Consider the following 25,823-nt stretch of genomic DNA (forward strand, 5'->3'; position numbering starts at 1 on the left):
TCCTACCTCTCAGGATCTTCTCCATCAACTTACCAACCACTGAAGTAAGACTCACCGGCCCATAATTTCCAGGGCTATCTATACTCCCTTTCTTGAATAAGAAAACATCATCTGCAACCCTCTAATCCTCTGGAACCTCTCCCGTTCCCATTGATGATGCAAAGATCATCGCCAGAGGCTTAGCAATCTCCTCTCACAGTAGCCTGGGGTACATCCCGTCCAGTCCTGGTGACTTATCTAACTTGATGCTTTCCAAATGCTCCAGCACATCCTCTTTCTTATTATCCATATGCTCAAGCTTTTCTGTCCGCTGCAAGTCGTCCCTGCAATCGCCAAGATCCTTTTCCGTAATGTGATGGAATCTTAAGTTTTATTAATTATGAACTGTGCCTTTAAAAATCATGCCTGTAATACACCACAAGCAGCGAGAGAGAGAGAGAGGGGGGGAGAGAGGGAGAGGGAGAGGGAGAGGGAGAGGGAGAGGGAGAGGGAGAGGGAGAGGGAGAGGGAGAGGGAGAGGGAGAGGGAGAGGGAGAGGGAGAGGGAGAGGGAGAGGGAGAGGGAGAGGGAGAGGGAGAGGGAGAGGGAGAGGGAGAGGGAGAGGGAGAGGGGCTACATAATGGGCAGCTGGTGTTCAGCACACCAGTATCTAAACAGGTGTAACTGTCTCTTTCACTGGACACGCAGACGCACGAAGGCTGGTGGAGGAATTGCCGCCGAACTTTTAAGTGCCCACAAGGGTGGGGCTGAGGATCGACGAAGAGGAATCGATCCGTGACTATCAGTGCGTGTAAGGGCGACCCTGTGGAACCTACCGGTGTGTCTAACCCTTGCCTGGGTTGGTAGATTATCACTTGAAGATGGCGCTCTTAAGTGGGTCACGTTTGGCTAACTTGGGAGATTTGGAGGACATCGAAGAAGATCAACGACATCTGTTTACTTGGATTACGAATCTCTCTTTCCCTCACCTCAATGCCGTGGACTGAACTGAATTTCCTTACCACACCGTTGTAAGACTGTATCACTTACCACCTGAGCTTGAATAAGTTTGGGAACTTTATCCATACACCTGTATATGCATAACACTGTTAACTCTTGATTTACCTGGTTTAAGTTACTATATGACGTAGTTAGTAATAAAACAGCAAAACCAGACTCCAGGTGTGTTCTACTGCTGCTGATACTTTTACAGGCTTGTGTGTACGTGATATTAATGAATATTTAAGCAAAGTACTCATTAAGTACCTCCTCTAATTTCTCCGGTTCCATACACACTTTTCCAATGTCACACTTGATTGGTTCTATTCTCTCACATCTTATCCTCTTGCTCTTCACATACTTGTGGAATGCCTTGGGGTTTTCCTTAATCCTGTCTGCCAAGGCCTTCTCATGGCCCTTTCTGGCTCTCCTAATTTCATTCTTAAGCTCCTTCCTGCTAGCCTTAGAATCTTACAGAGTCCTATCATTACCTAGTTTTTCTGAACCTTTCGTAAGCTCTACTTTTCTTCTGAATTAGATTTATAACAGCCTTTGCACACTACAGTTCCTGTACCCTACCATCCTTTCCAAGTTTCATTGGAACGTACCTACTTAGAACTCCACGCAAATATCCCCTGAACATTTGCCACATTTCTTCTGTACATTTCCCTGAGAACGTTTCCAATTTATGCTTCCAAGTTCCTGCCTGATAGCCTCATATTTCCCCTTACTCCAGTTAAACGTTTCCCTAACTTGTCTGTTGCTAACCCTCTCCAATACTATGGTAAAGGGGATAGAATTGTGATCACTATCTCCAAAATGCTCTCCCACTGAGAGATCTGACACCTGACCAGGTTCATTTCCCAATTCCAGATCAAGTACAGCCTCTCCTCTTGGAGGCTTATCTACATATTGTGTCAAGAAACCTTCCTGAACACACCTAACAAACTCCACCCCATCTAAACCCCTCGCTCTAGGGAGATACAAATCAATATTTGGGAAATTAAAATCTCCCACCACAACAACCCTGTTATTATTACTCCATTCCAGAATCTGTCTCCCCATCTGCTCCTCGATGTCCCTGTTACTGTTGGGTGGTTTATAAAAAACACCCAGTAGAGTTATTGATCCTTTCCTATTCCGAACTTCCATCCACAGAGACTCCGTAGACAAACCCTCCATGCTTTCCACCTTTTCTGCAGCCGTGACACTATCTCTGATCAACAGTGCCACGCCCCCAGCTCTTTTGCCTCCCTCCCTGTCCTTTCTGGAACATCTAAAGCCCGTCACTTGAAGTGGCCATTCCTGCCCCTACAACCGCCCAAGTCTCTCAAATGGGGAATTATTACCATAGGTGAAGCATCGGCAGATCGGCAGAAAGCAGAGAGTGGGAATAAAGGGATCCTACTCTGGCTGGCTGCCCGTTACCAGTGGAGTTCCACAGGGGTCGGTGTCGGGACCGCTGCTTTTTACGATATACGTCAATGATTTGGACCGCGGGATTAATGGATTTGTGGCTAAATTTGCCGATGATACGAAGATAGGTGGAGGTGCAGGTAGTGTTGAGGAAACAGAGAGCCTGCAGAAAGACCTAGATAGTTTAGGGGAATGGGCAAAGAAGTGGCAAATGAAATACAATGTTGGACTCATGCATTTTGGTGGAAGAAATAAACGGGCAGACGATTATTTAGATGGGGAGAGTATTCAAAATGCAGAGATACAAATGGACTTGGGGGAGTCCTTGTTCAAGACACACTAAAGGTTAGCCTCCAGGTTGAGTCAGTTGTGAAGAAGATGAGTGCATTCATTTCTAGAGGTATAGAATATAAGAGCCGGGATGTGATGTTGAGGCTCTATAAGGCACTTGTGAGACCACACTTGGAGTATTGTGTGCAGTTTTGGGCTCCTTATTTTAGAAAGGATATACTGACATTGGAGAGGGTTCAGAGAAGATTCATGAGAATGATTCCAGGAATGAGAGGGTTATCGTATGAGGAATATCTGGCAGCTCTTGGGCTGAATTCCCTGGAGTTCAGGAGAATGAGGGGGGATCTCATAGAAACATTCCGAATATTAAAAGGCCTGAACAGATTAGATATGGCAAAGTTATTTCCTATGGTAGGGGAGTCTAGAAGAGGGCACCACTTCAGGATTGAAGGACGTCCATTTTGAACAGAGATGCAGAGTAATTACTTTAGTCAGGAGGTGGTAAATCTGTGGAATTTGTTGCCACGAGCGGCTGTGGAGGCCAAGTCATTGCGTGTATTTAATAGAACAGAGAACATAGAATAGTACAGGACATTACAGGCCCTTCGGCCCACAATGTTGTGCCGACCCTCAAACCCTGTCTTCCATATAACCCCCCCCACTTTAAATTCCTCCATATACCTGTCTAGTAGTCTCTTAAATTTCACTAGTGTATCTGCCTCCACCACTGACTCAGGCAGTGCATTCCACGAACCAATCACTCTCTGAGTAAAAAACCTTCCTCTAATATCTCCCTTGAACTTCCCACCCCTTACCTTAAAGCCATGTCCTCTTGTATTTAGCAGTGGTGCCCTGGGGAAGAGGCGCTGGCTATCCACTCTATCTATTCCTCTTATTATCTTGTACACCTCTATCATGTCTCCTCTCATCCTCCTTCTCTCCAAAGAGTAAAGCCCTAGCTCCCTTAATCTCTGATCATAATGCATACTTTCTAAACCAGGCAGCATCCTGGTAAATCTCCTCTGTACCCTTTCCAATGCTTCCACATCCTTCCTATAGTGAGGTGACCAGAACTGGACACAGTACTCCAAGTGTGGCCTAACCAGAGTTTTACAGAGTTCATCATTACATCGCGACGCTTAAACTCTATCCCTCGACTTATGAAAGCTAACACCCTATAAGCATTCTTAACTACCCTATCCACCTGTGAGGCAACTTTCAGGCATCTGTGGACATGTACCCCGAGATCCCTCTGCTCCTCCACACTACCAAGTATCCTGCCATTTACTTTGTACTCTGCCTTGGAGTTTGTCCTTCCAAAGTGTACCACCTCACACTTCTCCGGTTTGAACTCCATCTGCCACTTCTCAGCCCACTTCTGCATCCTATCAATGTCTCTCTGCAATCTTCGACAATCCTCTACACTATCTACAACACCACCAAACTTTGTGTCGTCTACAAACTTGCCAAACCACCCTTCTACCCCAACATCCAGGTCGTTAATAAAAATCACGAAAAGTAGAGGTCCCAGAGCAGATCCTTGTGGGACACCACTAGTCACAATTCTCCAATCTGAATGTACTCCCTCCACTACCACCCTCTGCCTTCTACAGGCAAGCCAATTTTGAATCCACCTGGCCAAACTTTCCTGGATCCCGTGCCTTCTGACTTTTTGAATAAGCCTACTGTGTGGAACCTTGTCAAATGCCTTACTAAAATCCATATAGATCACATCCACTGCACTACCCTCATCTATATACCTGGTCACCTCCTCAAAGAACTCTATCACACTTGTCAGACACAATCTGCCCTTCACAAAGCCATGCTGACTGTCCCTGATCAGACCATGATTCTCTAAATGCCCAGAGATCCTATCTCTAAGAATCTTTCCCAACAGCTTTCCCACCACAGACGTAAGGCTCACTGGTCTATAATTATCCGGACTATCCCTACTACCTTTTTTGAACAAGGGGACAACATTCACCTCCCTCCAATCCTCCGGTACCATTCCCGTGGACAACGAGGACATAAAGATCCTAGCCAGAGGCTCAGCAATCTCTTCTCTCACCTCGTGGAGCAGCCTGGGGAATATTCCGTCAGGCCCCAGGGACTTATCCGTCTTAATGTATTTTAACAACTCCAACACCTCCTCTCCCTGAATATCAACATGCTCCAGAACATCAACCTCACTCATATTGTCCTCACCATCATCAAGTTCCCTCTCATTGGTGAATACCGAAGAGAAGTATTCATTGAGGACCTCGCTAACTTCCACAGTCTCCAGGCACATCTTCCCCCCTTTATCTCTAATCGGTCCTACCTTCACTCCTGTTATCCTTTTGTTCTTCACATAATTGAAGAATGCCTTGGGGTTTTCCTTTACCCTACTCGCCAAGGCCTTCTCATGCCCCCTTCTTGTTCTTCTCAGCCCCTTCTTAAGCTCCTTTCTTGCTTCCCTATATTCCTCAATAGACCCATCTGATCCTTGCTTCCTAAACCTTATGTATGCTGCCTTCTTCCAGCTGACTAGATTTCCCACCTCACTTGTCACCCATGGCTCCTTCACCCCACCATTCTTTATCTTCCTCACCGGGACAAATTTTTCCCTGATATCCGGCAAGAGATCTCCAAACATCAACCACATGTCCATAGTACATTTCCGTGCAAAAACATCATCCCAATTCAGACCCACAAGTTCCAGCCTTATAGCTTCATAATTTGCCCTTCCCGAATTAAAAATTTTCCTGTCCTCTTTGAATTTAAGGCAGAGATTAGCCAGGGCATCAAAGGCTATGGGGAGAGGGCAGGGGAGTGGGGATGACTGGAAGTATTTGATCAGCTAGGATTGAATGGCGGAATAGAATCGATGGGCCAAATGGCCTACATCTGTGCTATATCCTGTGGTCTTATGATTGTGGACTTCAGGAAGGGCAAGACGAAGGAACATATACAAATCCTCATAGAGGGATTAGAAGTGGAGAGAGCGAGCAGTTTCAAGTTCCTGGGTGTCAAGATCTCTGTGGATCTAACCTGGTCCCAACATATCGATGCAGTTATAAAGAAGGCAAGACAGCAAATATGCTTCATTAGGAGTTTGAAGAGATTTGGTATGACAACAAATACACTCAAAAACTTCTATAGATGTACAGTGGAGAGTATTCTGACAGGCTGCATCACTGTCTGGTATGGAGGGACCGAAAGAAGCTGCTCCATCTTGGGCACTAGCCTACAAAGTACCCAGAACATCTTCAGGGAGCGGTGTCTCAGAAAGGCAGCGTCCATTATTAAGGACCCCCAGCACCCAGGGCATGCCCTGTTCTCACTGTTACCATCAGGTAGGAGGTACAGAAGCCTGAAGGCACACACTCAGCGATTCAGGAACAGCTTCTTCCCCTCTGTCATCTGATTCCTAAGTGGACATTGAACCCGTGAACACTACCTCACTTTTTCAATATACAGGTTTCCCCCACTATCCAAAGGTAGTGCATTCCTATGAAACGGTTCGTAAGCCGGAATGTCGTAAAGTGAATAAGCAATTACCATTTATTAATAAGAGAAAAAATTTTGAGCCTTCCTAGACCCAAAAAATAACCTACAAATCATGCCAAATGACTCAGAAAACCTAAAATAACAGTAACATATAGTAAAAGCAGGAATTATATGACAACTACACAGCCTATATGAAGTAGAAATACTTCTCTGCAGCACTGTCTATCACAGCCAAAATCTCGCGGAAGCACTCTTGGCAGAAACACTCTCTCCAGCAACCTTTAAGCTATGAAGCTGCCAAATCATACCAAATAACACATAAAGATACACAGCCTATATGAAGTAGAAATAATGTACGTACAGTGTAGTTTCACTTACCTGAATCGGGAAGACTCCAATAAATTGCAGTTTCGTCACAGTTAAACACATGCTTATACGAATAACCACCTGACGCAATCGGCAATCGCCTCTGATCTGGGCCGACATTTACGTGCCGGGCGGCATTTAATTAATTAGCTTGTTTATTTCGGCTCTTTTCTTAAAAGATGTGCTGGGTGCGTTCTGACTACCGCTGCACCACTGCATTCTTCACGGCAATGTATCGGTCTGCGGCCCGGAGGGTGGGGGCCACTGCTTAAACTATGAAGCTGCCCTCGCCTCAGAAACCGATCAAGCCACCCATGACTACCTTTAAATTCCACTTCCATCACCATCGGCCAGTGCTTTCTGTTTCAGCTTATTAAAAAGATTGACTGATTTCTCCTCCAGTATAAGAAAACGGAACACCATGCTTTGTACACCCATCAATCCACTCAAGCAATAGACTTTCCATTTTATCCATTACTGGATGCCGACTAAAAGAGATCACTTTGCTGAGCAGAACCAACAGTAACATCGGCAGCTTTCAAAATTTCTTCTCTCTGCGTGTAAATAGAGTGAATGGTGGGTGCAGGCAAGTTCAACGCGCGGACAATGTCCTTACTTCGTTCACCATGATCAAAACGCTTAATTTTACGCTAAGTGTAATACCCTTACGAGCTCTTTTAGGCTTTTCCGATACCTTAGAACTCATCTTGCTAACTGATGTACAACATAAATTGAGATAAAGCACGTGTTTAAGCAATGGCGGCTAGAATGCAGTTCCGGGGGAGGAGCTTGGCTGTTTGGGCGCGAGCTGCCTTTTTTCCTCACAGTGAAAACACCTTCTGTTAGCAAAAACAGGTAAATAATGTAGGTCTCTTGTAACAGCGAGGTGTCGTAAAGGGTAAATAATGTAGGTCTCTTGTAACAGCGAGGTGTCGTAAAGTGAACGTTCGGAAAACGGGAGACACATATATATATATTTTTTTCCTGCTTTTTGCACAATTTTTTAATCCATTCAATATATGTAAACTGCAATTGATTTATTTCTTTTTTTTTCTTCTTCTATACAGGTGTCCCCCGCTTTTCGAACGTTCGCTTTACGAAACCTCACTGTTACAAAAGACCTACATTAGTACCCTGTTTTCGCGAACAGAAGGTGTTTTCACTGTTACGAAAAAATCAACGCGCGATAAAAAGCAGTGCACCCCGAGCAGCCGCTGTCCCCCGGATTCGGAACGGCATTCTCGCCAGCATTGCTTAAACACGTGTCTGTGAGCAGCCATTAGCAAGATGAGTTCTAAGGTATCGGAAAAGCCTGAAAGAGCTCGTAAGGGTGTTACACTTGAGTAAAATTAGACATAATTAAGCGTTTCGATCGTGGTGAACGAAGTAAGGACTAAGTGAGTTTGGCTTGTGGAAGTTGAGAAAGATGACGTTGAAGAGGTTTTGGCATCCCATGACCGAGAAGTGAAAGATGAAGAGCTGATGCAATTGGAAGAGGAAAGGATAACAATCGAAACCGTATGAGTAATGCTAAAGTACGACTTTAATTTTGAAAGGGTACGTCGGTTTAGGGGATATTTGCAGGATGGTTTGAGTGCTTACAGAGAACTGTATGATCTAAAAATGCGCAAGGCTCAGCAAGCCTTCCACATCAGCCACAGCAGACGACGAACATCGAGGCGGGCAGTCGTAGGAGAAGATGACCTGCCTGCCCTAATGGCAACAGACGACGAGATGACACCTCAGTGTCCCACCACCCCAACCCCTGGGCCACGGATAGATAGTGATTCGCGGAGAATGCAGTGGTAGCCGGGAGACACACAGCACAGCTTTAAGAAAAAAGCCAAAATAAACATGCTAATTAATTAGGTGCCGCCTGACACGTAATTGTCAGCCCAAATCAGAGGTGACGCAATTGGCAATGATCTGGGCCGACAATTATGTGTTGGGCGGCACCTAATTAATTAGCATGTTTATTTCGGCTTTTTTCTTAAAGATGTGCTGGATGCCTCCCGGCTACCGCTGTACCCCTGCATGCTTCGCGGCAATGTATCGCTCGGTGGCCTGGAGGGTGGGGGCCACTGCACCACCCAAACTCCGATGACTCAGTCTAACACACCATCATCAGTGTGCTCCGTGCTTCCCCGATTCCGGTAAGTGATACTACACTGTATGTACATTATTTCTACTTTATATCGGCTGTGTATTTTTACCTGTTATTTGGTATGATTTGGCAGCTTCATAGCTTAAAGGTTACTGGAGAGAGTGTTTTTGCCAACGGCACTTGTGTGAGATTTTTGCTACGGAGAACAATTCAGGCAATGACTGTGGAAAAGTATTTCTACTTTATATAGGCTGTGCATTTATCATATCATTCCTGCTTTTACTATATGTTACTGTAACTTTAGGTTTTATGTGTTATTTGGCATGATTTGGTAGGTTATTTTTGGGTCTGTGAACACTCACAAAATTTTCCCATATCAATAAATGGTAATTGCTTCTCCGCTTCACGACATTCCGGCTTACAAACTGTTTCATAGGAACGCTCTACCTTCGGATGGCGGGGGAAACCTGTATTATGTATTGCATCGAACTGCTGCTGCTAAGCTAACAAATTTCATGACACATGCCGGTGATAATCATTTTTTCTGAATCTGATTTTTATCCCTCACCCTCCCACTAGGTGGCGCTTACAGTGCCTGAACGACCCTCTGATCCCCCGCCCGTCTTTGGAATGTGAGAGGAGAGCTGTTGGGGGGGGGGGGGGGCAGAGAGAAATTTAAAAGGGCACTCTTGAGGGGCCGCCTGGTGGTCCCCACGCATAGGGCAGTGGAGAATCAGGAACGAACAGCCAGCAATCAGCCAGAGGTGGTTGCAATCACCTTGAAAGGGTGTTTGCTCGGGTTATAGCGTACCACAGGCACGGCGGAGTACAGGCCAAACACAGGCAGGTGGAACCAACATGCACACCGTGCTGGAGGAGCTTAGCAGGCCAGGGGCAGCGCCTATGGAAAAGAGTAAACAGTCGACATTTTGGGCCGTCTAGGAATGCCTGCTCAAACGTGAAGCAGGACTGGAGGGGAAAAAAGCTGAGGAGTAGATTTAAAAGGTGGGTGGAGGAAAGAGAGAAACACAAGGCGATAGGTGAAACTGGGAGGGGGAGGAGGGTGAAGTGAAGATCTGGGAAGTAGATTGGTGACAGAGATACAGGGCTGGAAAAGGGGGAGTCTGACAGGACAGAACAGAAGGCCAAGAAAGAAAGAAAATGGGGGGGGGGGAGCTCACCGGAGGGAGGCGATAGGAGAGGACAGAAGGCCATAGGAGAAAGGAAAGGGGGGGGGGGTTGGAGCACCAGAGAGAGGCGATGGGCGGGCAAGGAGATGAGGTGAGAGAGGGAAAAGATGATGGGGAATGGTGAAGGAGGGAGGGGTGGGATGGGCAATTACCGGAAGTTTGAGAAATCGACGTTCATGCCATCAGGTTGGAGGATACCCAGACAGAATACAAGGTGTTGTTCCTCCAACCTGAGTACGGCCTCATCGCGACAATGCAGGAGGCCAAGGATGGACATATCGGTATGGGAATGGGAACTGGAATTAAAATGGGTGGCCACTGGGAGATCACGCTTGTTCTGGCGAAGCGGTCTCCCAATCTGCGTCGGGTCTCACCAATATACAGGGGGCCACACCGGGAGCACCAGACGCAGCGCATGACCCCAACAGACTCGCAGGTGAAGTGTTGCCTCACCTGGAAGGGCTGTCTGGGGTCCTGGATGGTGGTGAGGGAGGAGGTGCAGGGGCAGGTGCAGCACTTGTTCCGCTCGCAAAGATGAGCACAGAGGGACGTCAGTGACGTTGCAGGGTTCACCAAGCTCGGCAACCGGCTTGCAGACGGTTAATCACCCGTCACGGAGTTGTTGGCGTTTCTCTCCGGGAGTGCCCCTCCCCCCGTTTCCGCTCACTCAGTCCTGACTGGCCGCCTGGACTAGGACGCCGGGGAGCCTTCTGCCGCAGGCCGGCCCGGGGACCTCGGGAAGCCCGACTCTCTTCTGACGATTCCGTCGCCAAACCCGTCGGGAGGGACGCCACCCGAGAGCCAAAGAAACGCCAGCCAATAGAATTCAAAGGCTAGCCAAAGGGGGCAGCCAATCAGGGCCGAGGGAAGCGAGCAGGGGCGGGGCGAGGACCGCTCTGTGACATCACTCCGCCGTCATCCTCTGCCACCCGGAGAGAATCGGCAACAACTCCGCGCGGAGGACGTCACCTCGACTGGTGACGAAATGCCCGCGAGCGAACTGCCATGCTCCACACCACGTCCAGCGCCTCAACCCGAGCCGCTAATATTCGCCACCAACACACACACAGATACAAAACACTGGAGGAACTCAGCAGGCCCAGGCAGCATCTACGGAAGGGAGTAAACAGTCGACGTTTCGGGCCGGGACCCTTCTCCCAGATGGGCCGACAGCTCGCTCTTTTCCACATAACGCTGCCCAGGGCCTGCTGAGTTCCTCCAGCATTTTGTGCGCGTCGCTCCGGATTTCCAGCATTTGCAGAGTTCCCCATGTTTGCTTCCAAATATTCAGCACCACCCTAAACAGAAGGATATCGCTGCTGGCGGGGGGCGCGATTTCAATGCAGTCCGATCCTTTGATCCTGATCTTGCAACTACGCCCCCTAGTGGGTGCTGACAGATGCACCCGCCACCGCTGGCTGCCCTGCTCCACTGTGAGGCTCCCCCCCCCAGCAGCCCTGCCCGTTGCAACGCAAAATGGCCCCCACTTCCTGCCAGCTCTGATCTGATCTCTAGAGGTGCTCACGACCGGACAACTGGACCACAAGACCCAGGGGCAGAACCGGGCCAGTCGGCACCTGCCGCTCGATCAGGAACGAACCGCGTGAACGCGGGCCGGGCACCGACCCTTGTCAGTGTACCCCGTCCCGAAGGAGCGGATGGTGCATGGCTCTCCCGGGGGGTGGGGCCTCAGCAACGATTACGTCACGCCCTCGCAAGTTTTCCATTCCAACCCACTCAGCTACCTTTTTAGAACACAGAAATCTACAGCACATTACAGGCCTTTCGGCCCACAATGTTGTGCTGACCACTTGTTGTACTCTAGAAACTGCCCAGAATTTCCCTACCGCACAGCCCTCTATTTTTCTAAGCTCCATGTACCTATCCAGGAGTCTCTTAAAAGACTCTATCGTGTCCATCTCCACCACCATCACTGGCAGCCCATTCCACGCACTCACCACTCTCCGTGTGAAAAACCTGCCCCTGACATCTCCTCTGTACCTACTTCCAAGCACCTTAAGACTGTGTCTCCTCACAGTAGCCATTCCAGCCCTGGGAAAAAAGCCTCTGACTATCCACACGATCAATGCCTCTCATCATCTTATACACCTCTGTCAGGTCACCTCTCATCCTCCGTCGCTCCAAGGAGAAAAGGCCGAGTTCACTCAACCTATTCTCATAAGGCATGCTCTCCAATCCAGGCTCATCCTTGTAACTCTCTCTATAGTATCCACATCCTTCCTGTAGTGAGGTGACCAGAACTGAGCACAGTACTCCAAGTGGGAAAAACTCTCCCTCTGCTGTTGGATTTCCAAATGGCCCAGAAACTCTGCCTCATTATTTGTTCCTCTTTGGCACTTAACTTATTTTTTAAAAATCTATTTATTTTGGTTAGAACTTTGTTTTATGTCCTCGCTTTGCACTCCTGCCACAAAACAACAAAGTCCACAACACTTTATCGAGGTACCACTTAAAGTATCACAGCATCTCCACAGCACCCCCACCCCAACAACTTTTGCCATCCCTCCCTCCAAACCCTCTGCTTCCTTCCTCAGCCTGTTCAACACCCCACTCCCACCTTCACTTCCCTGAAACCCTACCTTCCCCTTCCCTTGGAGCTAACCTCACAGCGACCCTCCCTGGCTCAGGCCTCCCCTCTGCCTCCAACTCCCTTAGTCAAGACTCTCCCCTGCCCCTGAACCATTCCTTCACCCCCTCCTACTTGCACAGAGACTTTTCATACCTCCAAACACCCTCCCCCCCTTCCTCTCTGCAGACTCCCTGATCTAGTCATAGTCATACTTTATTGATCCCGGGGGAAATTGGTTTTCATTACAGTTGCACCATAAATAATTAAATAGTAATAAAACCATAAATAATTAAATAGTAATATGTAAATTATGCCAAGAAATAAGTCCAGGACCAGCCTATTGGCTCAGGGTGTCTGACCCTCCAAGGGAGGAGTTGTAAAGTTTGATGGCCACAGGCAGGAATGACTTCCTATGACGCTCTGTGTTGCATCTCGGTGGAATGAGTCTCTGGCTGAATGTACTCCTGTGGCCAACCAGTACATTATGTAAACAACAGGAATTCTGCAGATGCTGGAAATTCAAGCAACACACATCAAAGTTGCTGGTGAACGCAGCAGGCCAGGCAGCACCTCTAGGAAGAGGTGCAGTCGACGTTTCAGGCCGAGACCCTTCGTCAGTACATTATGTAATGGATGGGAGACATTGACCAAGATGGCATGCAACTTACACAGCATCCTCTTTTCAGACACCACCGTGAGAGAGTCCAATTCCATTCCCACAACATCACTGGCCTTACGAATGAGTTTGTTGATTCTGTTGGTGTCTGCTACCCTTAGCCTGCTGCCCCAGCACACAACAGCAAACATGATAGCACTGACCACCACAGACTCGTAGAACATCCTCAGCATCGTCCGGCAGATGCTAAAGGACCTCAGTCTCCTCAGGAAATAGAGACGGCTTTGACCCTTCCTGTAGACAGCCTCAGTGTTCTTGGACCAGTCCAGCCCTTAGCAACTTTCAACAACGCAGGCTCTCCCTGGCTAAGTCCCCATTCCCCCCTTTCTCCTTCTCCGAGTCTCCCTTCCTCCTTCCCTCATCTTCACCGCTCCTCCTACTCATCCCGATAGCCCACATCCTCACGAACGGGGATCCTCACCGTCAATTACCCACCCTCTCCCCCTTCCCCAGGGCTCTGCGTCCTGCAGCGATCACCGATACCCCGTTTCCACCCCCAGCCCCTCACATCCACCTACCCGGGGGGCCTGGGACCGCCAACGCCCTCGGGCTCCGACTCCGAGCCCCCATCGCTCTCGGACGAGCCGTAATCCGCCACCAGCGCCGCCATCTTCCAGCCCACGCTTCCGGCTCCGAACCCGCCCCCTTCCCTGCGTCACCGGTTAGGCTCCGCCCCTCCCACTGACGCGTAATCGGGGGAAGGGCTCAGCCGTGACTGACGGGGCGCCGGAGTGATGTCACAGAGCGGTCCTCGCCCCGCACCCCCCCCCCCCCCCCCGCTCGTTCGCATGCCATTGCGTCAGCGGGGAGAAGGCGTCCACGAGAGGGCCGGCGGCTGGTCTCCCCTGGGATAGGTCCGGACCCTTGTCCATCATGTCGCCCGACTGAGGATCCGCCCCTCCAGCCGCGTGGCTGTTTGCTCAGAGAGTCGGGGAAATCTACCGTCGGGAGCCACAGACCCGGAGGCTCCGGTGCAAACCCCATTCCTTGCGATACTTCACGATCCCAAAGCGCAGACCCTGAGACCAAAGCACGACCCGTATGATCACCGCGCCCCCCCCATCCCCACCCATTGACAGAGACCGCTCCCAGAACAGAGGCAATAATGACAAACAAGAGGAAATCTGCAGATGCTGGAAATCGGAGCGACGCGCACAAACACGGACCCTGCTGCTGAGATGCACGCACGGACTCGAACCCTTACCCACACTCTGAGCACAGCTTCTTCCACTGGTCCTGACCCCTACCCTCTGGACACAGATGCTGACAGAAGGCAGATTACTGTCTGAATGGTGTCAAGTTAGGAAAAGGGGAAGTACAACGAGATCTAGGTGTCCTTGTTCATCAGTCACTGAAAGTAAGCATGCAAGTACAGTAGGCAGTGAAGAAATCTAATGACATGCTGGCCTTCATAACAAGGGAAGTTGAGTATAGGAGCAAAGAGGTCCTTCTGCAGCTGTACAGGGCCCTGGTGAGACCACACCTGGAGTATTGTGTGCGGTTTTGGTCTCCAAATTTGAGGAATGACATTCTAGCTATTGAGGGAGTGCAGCGGAGGTTCACGAGGTTAATTCCCGGGATGGCGGGACTGTCATATGTTGAAGGATTGGAGAGACTGGGGTTGTATACACTGGAAATAGAAGGATGACATGGGATCTGATTGAAATATATATGATTATTAAGGGATTGGACACACTAGAGGCAGGAAACATGTTCCCGATGTTGGGGGAGTCCAGAACCAGAGGCCACAGTTTAACAATAAGGGGTAGGCCATTTAGAACGGAGTTGAGGAAAAACTTTTTCACACAGAGAGTTGTGGATCTGTGGAATGCTCTGCCTCAGAAGGCAGTGGAGGCCAATTCTCTGGATCCCTTCAAAAAAGAGACGGATAGAGCTCTTAAAGATAGCGGGGTGAAGGGATATGGGGAGAAGGCAGGAAAAGGGTACTGGTTGTGGATGATCAGTCATGATCACAGTGAATGGCGGTGCTGGCTCGAAGGACTGAATGGACTACTCCTGAACCTGTTGTCTATTGTCTATTGACACACATACGCAGACCTTGACCTCATCTGACCCGGATCCTGCACACACCCCCCCCCCCACCCCCAACGCCAGTACGCGATCTCAAACCACTTGGACGGCGACTTGGAAGTATGAAGGCCAAAGTCCTGAAAGAAGTGCGAAACGTCCGCGAGTCTGTCAGGAAGACGGCCCCTAGAGACGACCTGCGAGGAGAATATCTTAGACAGCAAGCAGGGGACATGGATATGGAAGTGGGTGAAGCGGCGCCAGGGGACCAGAGGCCACGGCAGGACAAGCCAATGCGCGGGATGAACCATCGCCGGATATCAGAGGTGGCTGACATAAGGAAGCCCTGCCAATGGCTGGAAATGGCAGGGCTTTGGGACACCACAGAGTTACTCCCCACGGTTGCACAAGAACAGGCACTGAGCACAGCAGCGACACAAGCAGGCGTGTATCGCCCCAGGCGAGGTCCAAGATGCGGACTGTGCAGGCAGCCCGCTGAAACCATCCAGCACGTAGTAGCAGGGTGCAAGATGCAGGCAGGGGCAGCACACACCGAACGGCACAACCAAGTCGCAGGAATTGTGTGCAGGAACATCAGCGCTGAGTATGAATTGGACACTCCCAACTCCGAATGGGAAACTCCCGAGATGCTGGTGGAGAACGACGGAGTTAAGAATTCTTCCTGATGTTACTCTGATTCCGAAACTTCCGTTGTTGCTGTTCAGTCGTTAAGTCGAGTCCGACTCTCCATCGGGCTTTCATGGCAAGGTACGGAAGCTGGGTCCCGCCGAACGTCGACTGTACTGCACTTCTTTCCATAGATGCTGCCTGGCCTCCAGCGGAGTTAGAAACATATTAAACCTACAGCACAATACAGGCACTTCGGCCTACAATGCTGTGCTGAACATGTACTTACTTTAGAAATTACCTAGGGTTACCCATAGCCCTCTATTTTTCTGAGCTCCGTGTACCTATCCAAAAGCCTCTTAAAGGACCCTATCGTATCCACCTTCACCACCGTCGCCGGCAGCCCATTCCACGCACTCACCACTCTTTGCGTAAAAAAAACTTACCCCTGACATCTCCTCTGTACCTACTTCCAAGCAGCTTAAAACTGTGCCCTCTCGCGTTAGCCATTTCAGTCCTGGGGAAATATAATGAACAGGCTGCAAGTAATCCTGTATGCAGGCGGAATTAAAATAAAAACAGGCGCCTGCTCATAGAGAGCGACACAAACACACACACACACACACACACACACACACTCACAGCGACATGCACACATTCACAGAAAGCGACACAGCAACACACACACACACTTATTGACACTTTCCACTTCTGCGTTCCCCTGTCACCCTTGGGCGCCCAACTTTAATCTTTCCTAGATGGTTACATCTCTCCATAATTCTTCACCCTACACGCCATCGCCCCCCCCCCCCCCCCCGCCGGTTTCCATCTCGCCTCTCCCTATCTCCTCCTCCCTCTGGGCATCTTCCTTCTCCATCCTCAGTCCTAATACAGGATCTCGGTTTGAAAAGTAGACAGTTTAATCCGTGCTAACACCCACCCTTCGACCCGTTGCTCGATTGTCCACGGTCTGCCATCTTCTGCCTCTTCCTGTCAAAATACTTCAGCTGTGGCTTCGAACTTTAGTGTCATAAATCGTACAGTACCGAGATAGTTATTCCTGCATCAACAGTGCGTTTATTTTCGCCTCGTTCAGCTTTGTTTATTGATCATGTTTGCATTTCTGCAATAGTTGGATAATCCTCAATTATCTGTCGGAGTCAAGGAGACATACGGCGCAGAAGCAGATGTTCTGCCATCAAGCCAACTGCACACACATGTGCACAGAACAGAAGAGAAAAGGAATTTATAGTCACGGCCCAATACTACGGGATTGCGGTGCTACTCCTGTCCATGCGACGCGGCTTCATTGAAAAATTCCCACGTTCTGCATGCAACACGCGACTTCGATCGTCCACAACACTCAAAGGCCATTGGCCAGTCGAGGTGCAGCATCATTCCGCTGCCTTGGCTGAGATGGCGGGAGATGGAACAGACAGTGACCGCGTTGGGGGTACAGGGCCCTGGTGAGACCACACCTGGAGTATTGTGTACAGTTCTGGTCTCCAAATTTAAGGAAGGACATTCTAGCTATTGTGGGAGTTTACGAGGTTAATTCCCGGGATGGCGGGACTGTCATATGTTGAGAGATTGGAGCGACTGGGGTTGTATACACTGGAATTTAGAAGGATAAGAGGGAATCTTATTGAAACATAGAAGATTATTAAGGGATTCGACACGCTAGAGGCAGGAAACATTTTCCCAATGTTGGGGACCAGAACCAGAGGCCACAGTTTAACAATAAGGGGTAGACCATTTAGAACGGAGTTGAAGAAAAACTTTTTCACACAGAGGGTTGTGGTTCAGTGGAATGCTCTGCCTCAGAAGGCGGTGGAGGCCAATTCTCTGGATGCTTTCAAGTGACAGTTAGATAGAGCTCTTAAAGGTAGCGGAGTGAAGGGATATGGGGAGAAGGCAGGAACTGGATACTGATAGTGGATGATCAGCCATGATCACAGTGAATGGTGGTGCTGGCTCGAAGGGCTGAATGGCCTACTCCTGCACCTATTGTCTATTGTTATGATGGGTCTTTAATGATGTCACAAGGAAGTACGCCATCCCCTGCCCTTCTCAAACTTGTGGATCCGAGTGCTCATGCAGAGACTTCTTGAGTGAGTCTCCACCACCTCGGGTACCGCTCATTCCAAATTACATCAGAAAGACCATTAGCGCGTAAAGGTGTTGGAGCAGAGCCCGCTCCGCCCTACAAATATGTGCGATGTCCCCCCAGACCCGTATCCCGCCTTCTCCGCGACACTCTGAGCCCCCTTGCCGATGAAGAACCTATTAACTCTCTGCCTCAGGTACAGCCAGCCGTCTGTGGTAATGAGCTCCATAGAATCACCGGGGAGAAAAGTCCTGTATAATCCGGTTCGAAAGGCATGTCTTTTCACTCTGAGGTGTAGAATCTCCCGCTGACGGAAACATCCTCTCCACCTCTACACTCTCCGGGCCTTTCTCTAGCCGGTAGGTGTCAAGGAGATTGCCAAAACCCAGTCATCCCACTGAAATCCCTTTAGATGATAAACCATCTTCCACAAATCTCCCTTAAATCCACCCCCACCCCCAGCTCTACCTGGTGCCTCTACCATCTACTTGCCGCCCCCCTGCCATTGAAAACTTTCATGTTGTAAATCCCGTCTTGACTTCTTCTCTGCAGGCTGCCTCACTATTATTTGAGTTTCGGCCCATGGGTGTAGTGGCGTCAGTAAATTTAATTAGCAGATCGGAGCTGCTGGTGGCGACACAGTAAAAGGAAGGGGGCTTAGTACACAGCCCTGAGGGGCACCCGTGTTGTGGGTCATGAGCAGTAGAGGTGAGAGAGCCATAGAGTCCCGTTTCCGCGTCTCATATTCTTGTGCATCTCTATCGGGCGGCCCGCCACTGCCCCCCACCCGCTCCAAGGAAGATCAAGAGCCAGGCTGTGCATTGTCTCCTGGCGATGAACATACTCCCGCCCCTAGCACATCTTTCGAGGTTTCAAAGGTACATTTAATGTCAGAGAAATGCATACAGTATACATCCTGAAATTCTTTTCCTTCCGCTTGCCTTCATCCAAAGATAAGCGGACAACGGAAGTGCTCCTATCTTCCGAACATTGCGCAATCTTTGCGGGAGTTTGGCGCCAAACTACTTCCTCGAGTAATGCAGATCCTGCTCTGAAATCTAGTTCAGAGCTATCAATGTCAATGATTAGCCCACTCGCTATTGAATTATTTTTAATGAAATATTAGTATGTACTGCTAATTACGATCCAATACCCTCCTCCAGCATTTCCTTCAGTATTCTTTTCCTTTCAACATTCCCTTGTCGTCCTGGTTGTCCAGAAGTATTTCCAAGAAACCTCTGCCCGCCTTGGGAATGGTTCACGTAAATCATTTGAAGAAGAGTTTAGCCGCCTTGGTCTTCCGTTCTGTTCTCAGCATCCCCGGACCTGTTGAGAGTGCCATGTGGAAAGACCCAAACTTCAGATTACATTGTCCCGCAGTGCTAATACTTTAGGACACGGGAGACATGTTTGCCTCACACCTGCGAGGGTGGAGACAGTCAACTTCAAAGCGGAAAATGTCTACTTAATGAAAGAGGTTAATAAGTGGAGAGGGAGCATCAAAGGGTTCACAAGGATGTTGCAGGGACTGGAGACTTGGGTTGCAAGGCAAGGCTAGATAACGAAGAAGAGAGAATCTGCAGATGCTGGAAATCCAGAGCAAAGCACACACACACACACACACACACACACACACACACACACACACACACACACACAGTGCTGGAGGAACTCAGCAGGCCAGGCAGAATCTATGGGGGAAAAATGTACCATCGACCATCCTGAGCACTCAGGCATTAAGTCACTCTATCTGTGCCAACCACCCGCAAGATCACTGGTGTCATACTGCTTATCCTGCAAACCTTCCGCAATGCAGTCTACAAATGACGCGCTGGCGTCCCCCGGTAGAACTCCCTGATTCTACGTAGGTTTAGGTCCGCCAGTCGTTTCAGGAAATCCCTCAGAATTCTCTTGCCTCCAAATGCTGGGCTGCAACCTGGAAAAGAGGTTGAAACCCTCCCGACTTTTCAACCACAATTTGGATATGAACCTGAGGAGCCCACAGAGCTGGGAAATGGCATTAAACAGGGAAGTTCTTTTTGGAAAGCAAGACGGGATGGGCCAGTTACTAAAAGTTCCGACAATTCGCCAAAGCCCAGTTGAGCCAAAGTCTTCCTACTCTGACACGAGGAAATCAGCAGATGCTGGATTTTCAAGCAACACACATCAAAGTTGCTGGTGAACGCAGAAGGCCAGGCAGCATCTCTAGGAAGAGGTGCAGTCGACGTTTCGGGTCGAGGTCCTTCGTCAGGACTAACTGAAGGAAAAGCTAGTAAGAGATTTGAAAGTGGGAGGGGGAGGGGGAGATCCAAAATGATCGGAGAAGACGGGGGGGGGGGGGGGGATGGAGCCAAGAGCTGGACAGGTGAACAGCAAAAGGGATACGAGAGGATCATGGGGACAGGAGGCCCAGGGAGAAAGAAAAGGGGGAGGGGGAAAACAGAGGATGGGCAAGGGGTATATTCAGAGGGACAGAGGGAGAAAAAGGAGAGTGAGAAAAAAGAATGTGTGTATATAAATAAATAACGGATGGGGTACGAGGGGGTGGTGGGGTATTAGCGGAAGATAGAGAAGTCAATGATAATGCCATCAGGTTGGAGGCTACCCAGACGGAATATAAGGTGTTGTTCCTCCAACCTGAGTGTGGCTTCATCTTTACAGCAGAGGAGGCCGTGGATAGACATATCAGAATGGGAATGGGACGTGAACTTAGAATGTGTAGCCATTGGGAGATCCTGCTTACTATGGCGGACAGAGCATCCTCCCTGCTCTGTGTCCCTCTACTCCGAGTCGAGCAAACGATCAGAGGCTTGGTTGGTTACAGGACAATTCCTGACTGCTCAGCTGTCGGAAATAAGAGCGCCGGGCTCGTGGCGCAGTGCTGCGCGGTGAACACGCACACAATGCAGGAGGAATTCAGCAGGCCAGGTGGCATCTACCGAGAAGAGGGCACAGTCGAAGTTTCGGGCTGAGACTCTTCATCAGGTCTGGAGAAAACAAGCAGATGAGAAGTCAGAGTAAGAAGGGTGAGAGGAGTGGAAAAAATGCTCAAGGTAGCAGGTGAAACCGGGAATGCGAAGGGTGATGTAAAGTGCTGGGAAGTCAATTGGTGAAAGAGATAAAGTGCTGGAGAAGAGGGGTCCGACAGGAGAGGACAGAAGACTATGGAAGAAAGGGGAAGGGGGAGGAGCTCCAGAGGGAGACGATGGGCAGGTAAGGAGATAAGGTGAGAGCGAGAAATGGGAATGGGGGAATGGTGAAGTGGGTGGGGATGGTGGGCATTAGCGGAAGTTCGTGAAATCGATGTTCATGCCATCGGGTCGGAGGCTACCCAGACTGAATATAGGGTGTTGCCCCTCCAACCTGAGTGTGGCCTCATCGCGACGGTAGACGTGTCGGGATGGGAATGGGAAGGGGAAATGGCCGCTGGGAGACCCCGCTTCTTCTGGCGGCCGGGCGAATCAGAATACCACATCACGGGGCAGGCACCGCCTTGACCGAAATACCTGCTTCCCTGCTGTGTACCTCTGTACTCACTCCCAATCAGAGAAGACTGGGCGGGGCAGGACTTTGATTAATATTATGCAACTTTACTTCACCCACGAATGGAGTACCATGTTGACTATAGGCCACCTTGTTATACAGCGCGGACAATTGCCCTTTAACCGAGCAGTTCTGCATCGAACTGTGCTCATTCCACCCCCCTCCCACCTCCGTTTGGCCCGTATCCCTCCCAGCCTTTCCTATCCCTGCCCAAATATCCTTCAAACTTTGTTATTACACCCACGCTGTACCCACCTCCTCACGCAACTCATATTCCCATCACTCTCTGAGTGGAAAGTTGAATTAGCACTTAAAATCAACACCCCCCCCCCCACCACCACCAGAAACTACGCCTTCTAGTTTTGGATTTCTCTATCTCATTGAAAAGTGTCACCCCTGTTCGGCTGTGGCCCAAGTGTGGAGTGCAGAGACACTGAAGCGGCTCGATAGTTCATAGACTTTAGTGTGAACAGTGTTAAAGGGAAAAGAAAACAATGAACGCCAGTCGAAATAGGGCAGTTAACTAGAACTACTCTCAAATGGTGAACCGAGCCCACGCCGCGGCTGAAAAGAACAACTAAAAATAAAATTAATACCGTTTGTCCTGCCAGCCAGTTGACTCGACGGTCCAATTTCTCAGGCAAGGCCGAATGCAAACAGACAGCGAGGCGTTGCTGTGTCCAAGTCTCGACAAATACTACGACGGAATGAATGGAGTTAAATACTATCACAAAGAAATAATAATTAGCTGACACGTGCATAGTCACAAGCTCAATTGCCGTGTCTACTGCGCTGCCGAATCCGTGGTTGTGACAGAAAAGACGTTGGTTGTTCACCCCAAGTAGGCTTTTCATGATGACAAATACTTCTACAAGGTCACCCCTCAGCCTCGTTCATTCCGTGGAAGAAACTCCTAGCCTATCCAAACTCTTGTTAATAACAAATTTCTCTGTAACGCCGACTAGAGGTGCAGGCAGCATTCCGAAAATGCCCTAACCGATGTCTTGTATTGTAACATGAAGTCAGAATCCCACGTACTCGGTATAACGGCAGATGATTGCAAACCTCGCCAAGCGCGTTCCTCAAACTCCCGTGTACCCGTGGCGCCAAAGCGCAGGAAGATTGAGCGATTGGGGGTACAGGTAGAGGTAAGACGGGCTGGGTCATACTGACAGAGTCATGAATCGGGTGTATGAACTCAATCTTCCCTTGCAGGAGCCTGGAATCTAGAACTAGAGGGCACAGGGCGAGTACGATTTCATAGGAAACCCAGGGGCAATGTTTACAGGAATGAGGCACGGATGTGGAATGAGCTGCTAGAGGAATTGGCTAAGGGAGGTTGAAGAAAGCAGGATATGTAAATGGGTATATGGATTGGAAAGCTTTTAGAAGGTTATGGGCCTAAAGCTGCCAAGTCGGAAGAGCACATAACGAGGCATTAGTCCTGACCAAACGTCCTGCTTCCGTGCTGTATATCTCTGCCCTTACCCTTAAGTGGAGAAGGGCGGGACAGGACTCTCATGCGGTCAACGAGGCCATAGTGGTGGTGGACAATGAGTGGCGGTTTGCCATAGTGTTGATGCCCACAACCAGAGGACAGATATTCGCAGCGAGGTGTCAAATGTGCGCACAATCTGGCCAGTTTGAAACTGCTCGGAAGAAATCCCTCCCGCATTTCTTGAATTCTTGGGGATTGATCGGAAGAAGAATTGGGAGTGGGGGCGGGACGGGGAGGGGACGGGAAACAGCGCGGCGGAGATTTGGAAGTCATTTTCTGAAGGGGAATGGCAGACAAAAGCTTCATTGTTGCCCTGGATTTCCAGCATCTGCTGGAATACCTTGTGTTGATACCTTCTCTCACACCTGTTGATTCTTTGACCAGACTTTAATGCACTAACCCTTCTGCTTCCTCAGAAGTTTCAAGCATATTGGGGACATACCCCAATTGCCTTTGTCGATTTTTACAGATGCACGGATCCCATTCTCACATGTGGTTATGGGAGGCGTGATGTCAAGGGCCGGAAGGAAATTTAGAGAAAGGCGAGCACAGCCCAGTCTATCACGAAACCCAGTGCCACCAACACCCCACCACCCCACCACCCCGGACCCCCGCCAACCACTTCATATATTGTGCCTTTTCTTCTGCTGCATAGGAAAAGTAGCAAACGGAATCGAAGAACCCATTCACTCTGGACTCCCCCTACCACCGCCCCCACCCCGCCGAATCGTGCAGAAGATAAAACAAAGACTTTGAAAACATGTACAGCCATCTCACGCCAACTGTTCTTCACGAAAAGTGAAGTTTTCAACATTACATACATTGTTTGTATGTTTGTTGCCCATCCTCTGGGTCCCCCCCCCCCGTCTTTCTTCCCGGACCTCCTGTCCCATGATCCTCTCGTATCCCCTTTTGCCTATCACCTGTCAAGCACTTGGCTCTATCCCTCCCCCTCCTGTCTTCTCCTATCATTTTGGATCTCCCCCTCCCCCTCCAACTTTCAAATCCCTTACTCACTCTTCCTTCAGTTAGTCCTGACGAAGGGTCTCGGCCTGAAACGTCGACTGCACCTCTTCCTACAGATGCTGCTTGGCCTGCTGCGTTCACCAGCAACTTTGATGTGTGTTGCTTGAATTTCCAGCATCTGCAGAATTCCTGTTGTTTCCGATTGGATTCCCACTTTTTTCTTCTTACTTTTTAACTTACGTTATTTGTTGTATTTTTTTCACGTTAACACGTCGAAGCTGCATCCTCTCTAACGTGCTGGTAGAGAGAGTTTTATTTGGGTTTTATTTGGGTTTTATTTGGGTCCGACACGTCTCATTAGCGGGACAGAAGCGTGGTCGCATTGTTCATTCCAGGGACCAGCTGCTTGCGCTAATGCCGGCCGGTTTAGCGAGCAGTGCGGCAGACACCCCTGCTGAAATCTGGAGGAAAACACACAGAGGATGCAGAGGGGGATCACAAAGTCGGGGAAAGAGGATCGGGTCGAGACAACAGAGACTTAATGGGGAAGAGGAGTTCGGTGGGTAATAAAATGGACGAGTTCACGGCGCTAGCCAGGCGTCAGAGAACATTTCGGGAGAGCAGTGTTATGTGTTTTACCGGAACGGGGCTGCACGAGGACATTCCCGATCAAAACCTCTCCATGGAGGGCTTCCAGACCGTTCGGGCTGACCGGAAGTGCACTGAGAGCGGTAAGCATAAACGAGTTGGGTGCTTACTGTTCTGGTTACCAACAGATGGTGCAGTCCGGGTCATATTACGATTGAGGAACGTGTTTGTAGCCCGGATATTGAACTTTTTGCTGTCGGACTCCGGCTATATTCCACCGAGATACAACACTGGGCCGCACGGGAGGTCGTTCCTGCCTGTGGCCATCGAACTTTACAGCTCCTCCCGTGGAGGGTCAGACACCCTGAGCCAAGAGGCTGGTTCTGGGCTTTTATCCATCTGGTATAGTTTACATTTTGTTGTTTGATTGTTTGTGGTTTTTGTATTGCTATATTTATGCTCTATTCTTGGTGGGTGCGGCTGTAACGAAACCCAATTTCCCTCGGGATCAATAAAGTATATCTATCTATCTATTTATCTATCTATTTGCAGTTTTGGCTCTATGGCCGCTGTACAGTTCCTATAAAAAGCATTCACCCCACCCACTTGGCAGTGTTGTTTTAAAAAAGGAAGGAGAAAGAAACCGGGGAATTTTACTTTCCGTTCTCAGTTTCGTCTAATTAAAAACATATGGACTTGTTCTATTTTACCAGCAGAGTCCAAACTAGAAAGAGAAGAAGGGACATAAACAAGGGCGTTGTGATAACTCTGGGCGGAGCCAGCATTTGGGATAATGCATATCTTGCGATCACTGTTTCGGGAAACTAGCTCGGCTTCTTCGACCGGCAGCTCCATTTAAATCGGCTTCGTCGATTTCATCAGGTGAATAAAGAACAAGGGTAGCTTTGCCTTTGTGGGAAACGCTGAAACTTTGCCAAGTGAAAGTCCCACAATTCAACCACAGGTAAGAGAATAATTAGTTTTATCTGCAGTTCTGTGATCGTTTAATGGAGGCTAATCATTACGGCAAACGACTGTTAAGTCACAACTTCCGCGTTTAGTATCCGTCTTCGAATTCGTCTATTCCTTGTTCAATTTCTCAATTTCCAATGCCAGAACAAGGTCGAAATATTCAAAGAGACGATGAATGCTAAATCCATCGCTTCTTCAGTTTGTGGGACCGAATCTACTAATGCTGGATTAACTGCGGAATATGTACACACTGTATGTAGCATTGTAATATAGCAGACGTTGGGCGAACATGGGTTGTTTTCTCTGGAGCGGTGAAGGCTGAGTGAATACTTGATAGGGGTTTATAAAATTAAGAGAGGCACGCATCGAGTAGTATGCTAGGCAGGGTTTTGAA

General features: G+C 49.2%; 2 protein-coding genes and 1 long non-coding RNA gene across 4 annotated transcripts in view; 1 reads left to right on the forward strand and 2 right to left on the reverse strand.

Moving 5' to 3' along the window:
- Nucleotides 1–13,749, reverse strand: part of LOC140207763 (uncharacterized) — a 20,667-nt gene extending 6,918 nt beyond the window's left edge. The window contains exon 1 of the mRNA XM_072276318.1: nt 13,619–13,749. Coding sequence (XP_072132419.1) covers nt 13,619–13,710 — 92 coding nt within the window. The 5' untranslated portion in view covers nt 13,711–13,749. The remainder of the gene's footprint in view (nt 1–13,618) is intronic.
- Nucleotides 13,750–18,733: 4,984 nt separating this feature from the next.
- On the reverse strand, nt 18,734–25,170 carry LOC140207197 (uncharacterized). Its single transcript, XR_011888528.1, has 3 exons — nt 23,921–25,170; nt 22,002–22,102; nt 18,734–19,188 (listed from the first exon to the last, which is right to left on the reverse strand). It is a non-coding gene; the product is annotated as an uncharacterized lncRNA (long non-coding RNA).
- LOC140207196 (NACHT, LRR and PYD domains-containing protein 6-like) overlaps nt 24,681–25,823 on the forward strand; it is a 68,038-nt gene continuing 66,895 nt past the window's right edge. Inside the window, exons 1-2 of one of the 2 annotated variants that reach the window (XM_072275557.1) lie at nt 24,681–24,859; nt 25,171–25,421. The gene's annotated coding sequence lies outside the window, so the exon portion shown is untranslated. The remainder of the gene's footprint in view (nt 24,860–25,170; nt 25,422–25,823) is intronic. The other variant, XM_072275558.1, reaches the window with a different exon arrangement.

This window comes from Mobula birostris, chromosome 13 (assembly GCF_030028105.1).
Source record: "Mobula birostris isolate sMobBir1 chromosome 13, sMobBir1.hap1, whole genome shotgun sequence".
In the NCBI taxonomy this organism is placed as follows: domain Eukaryota; kingdom Metazoa; phylum Chordata; class Chondrichthyes; order Myliobatiformes; family Myliobatidae; genus Mobula; species Mobula birostris.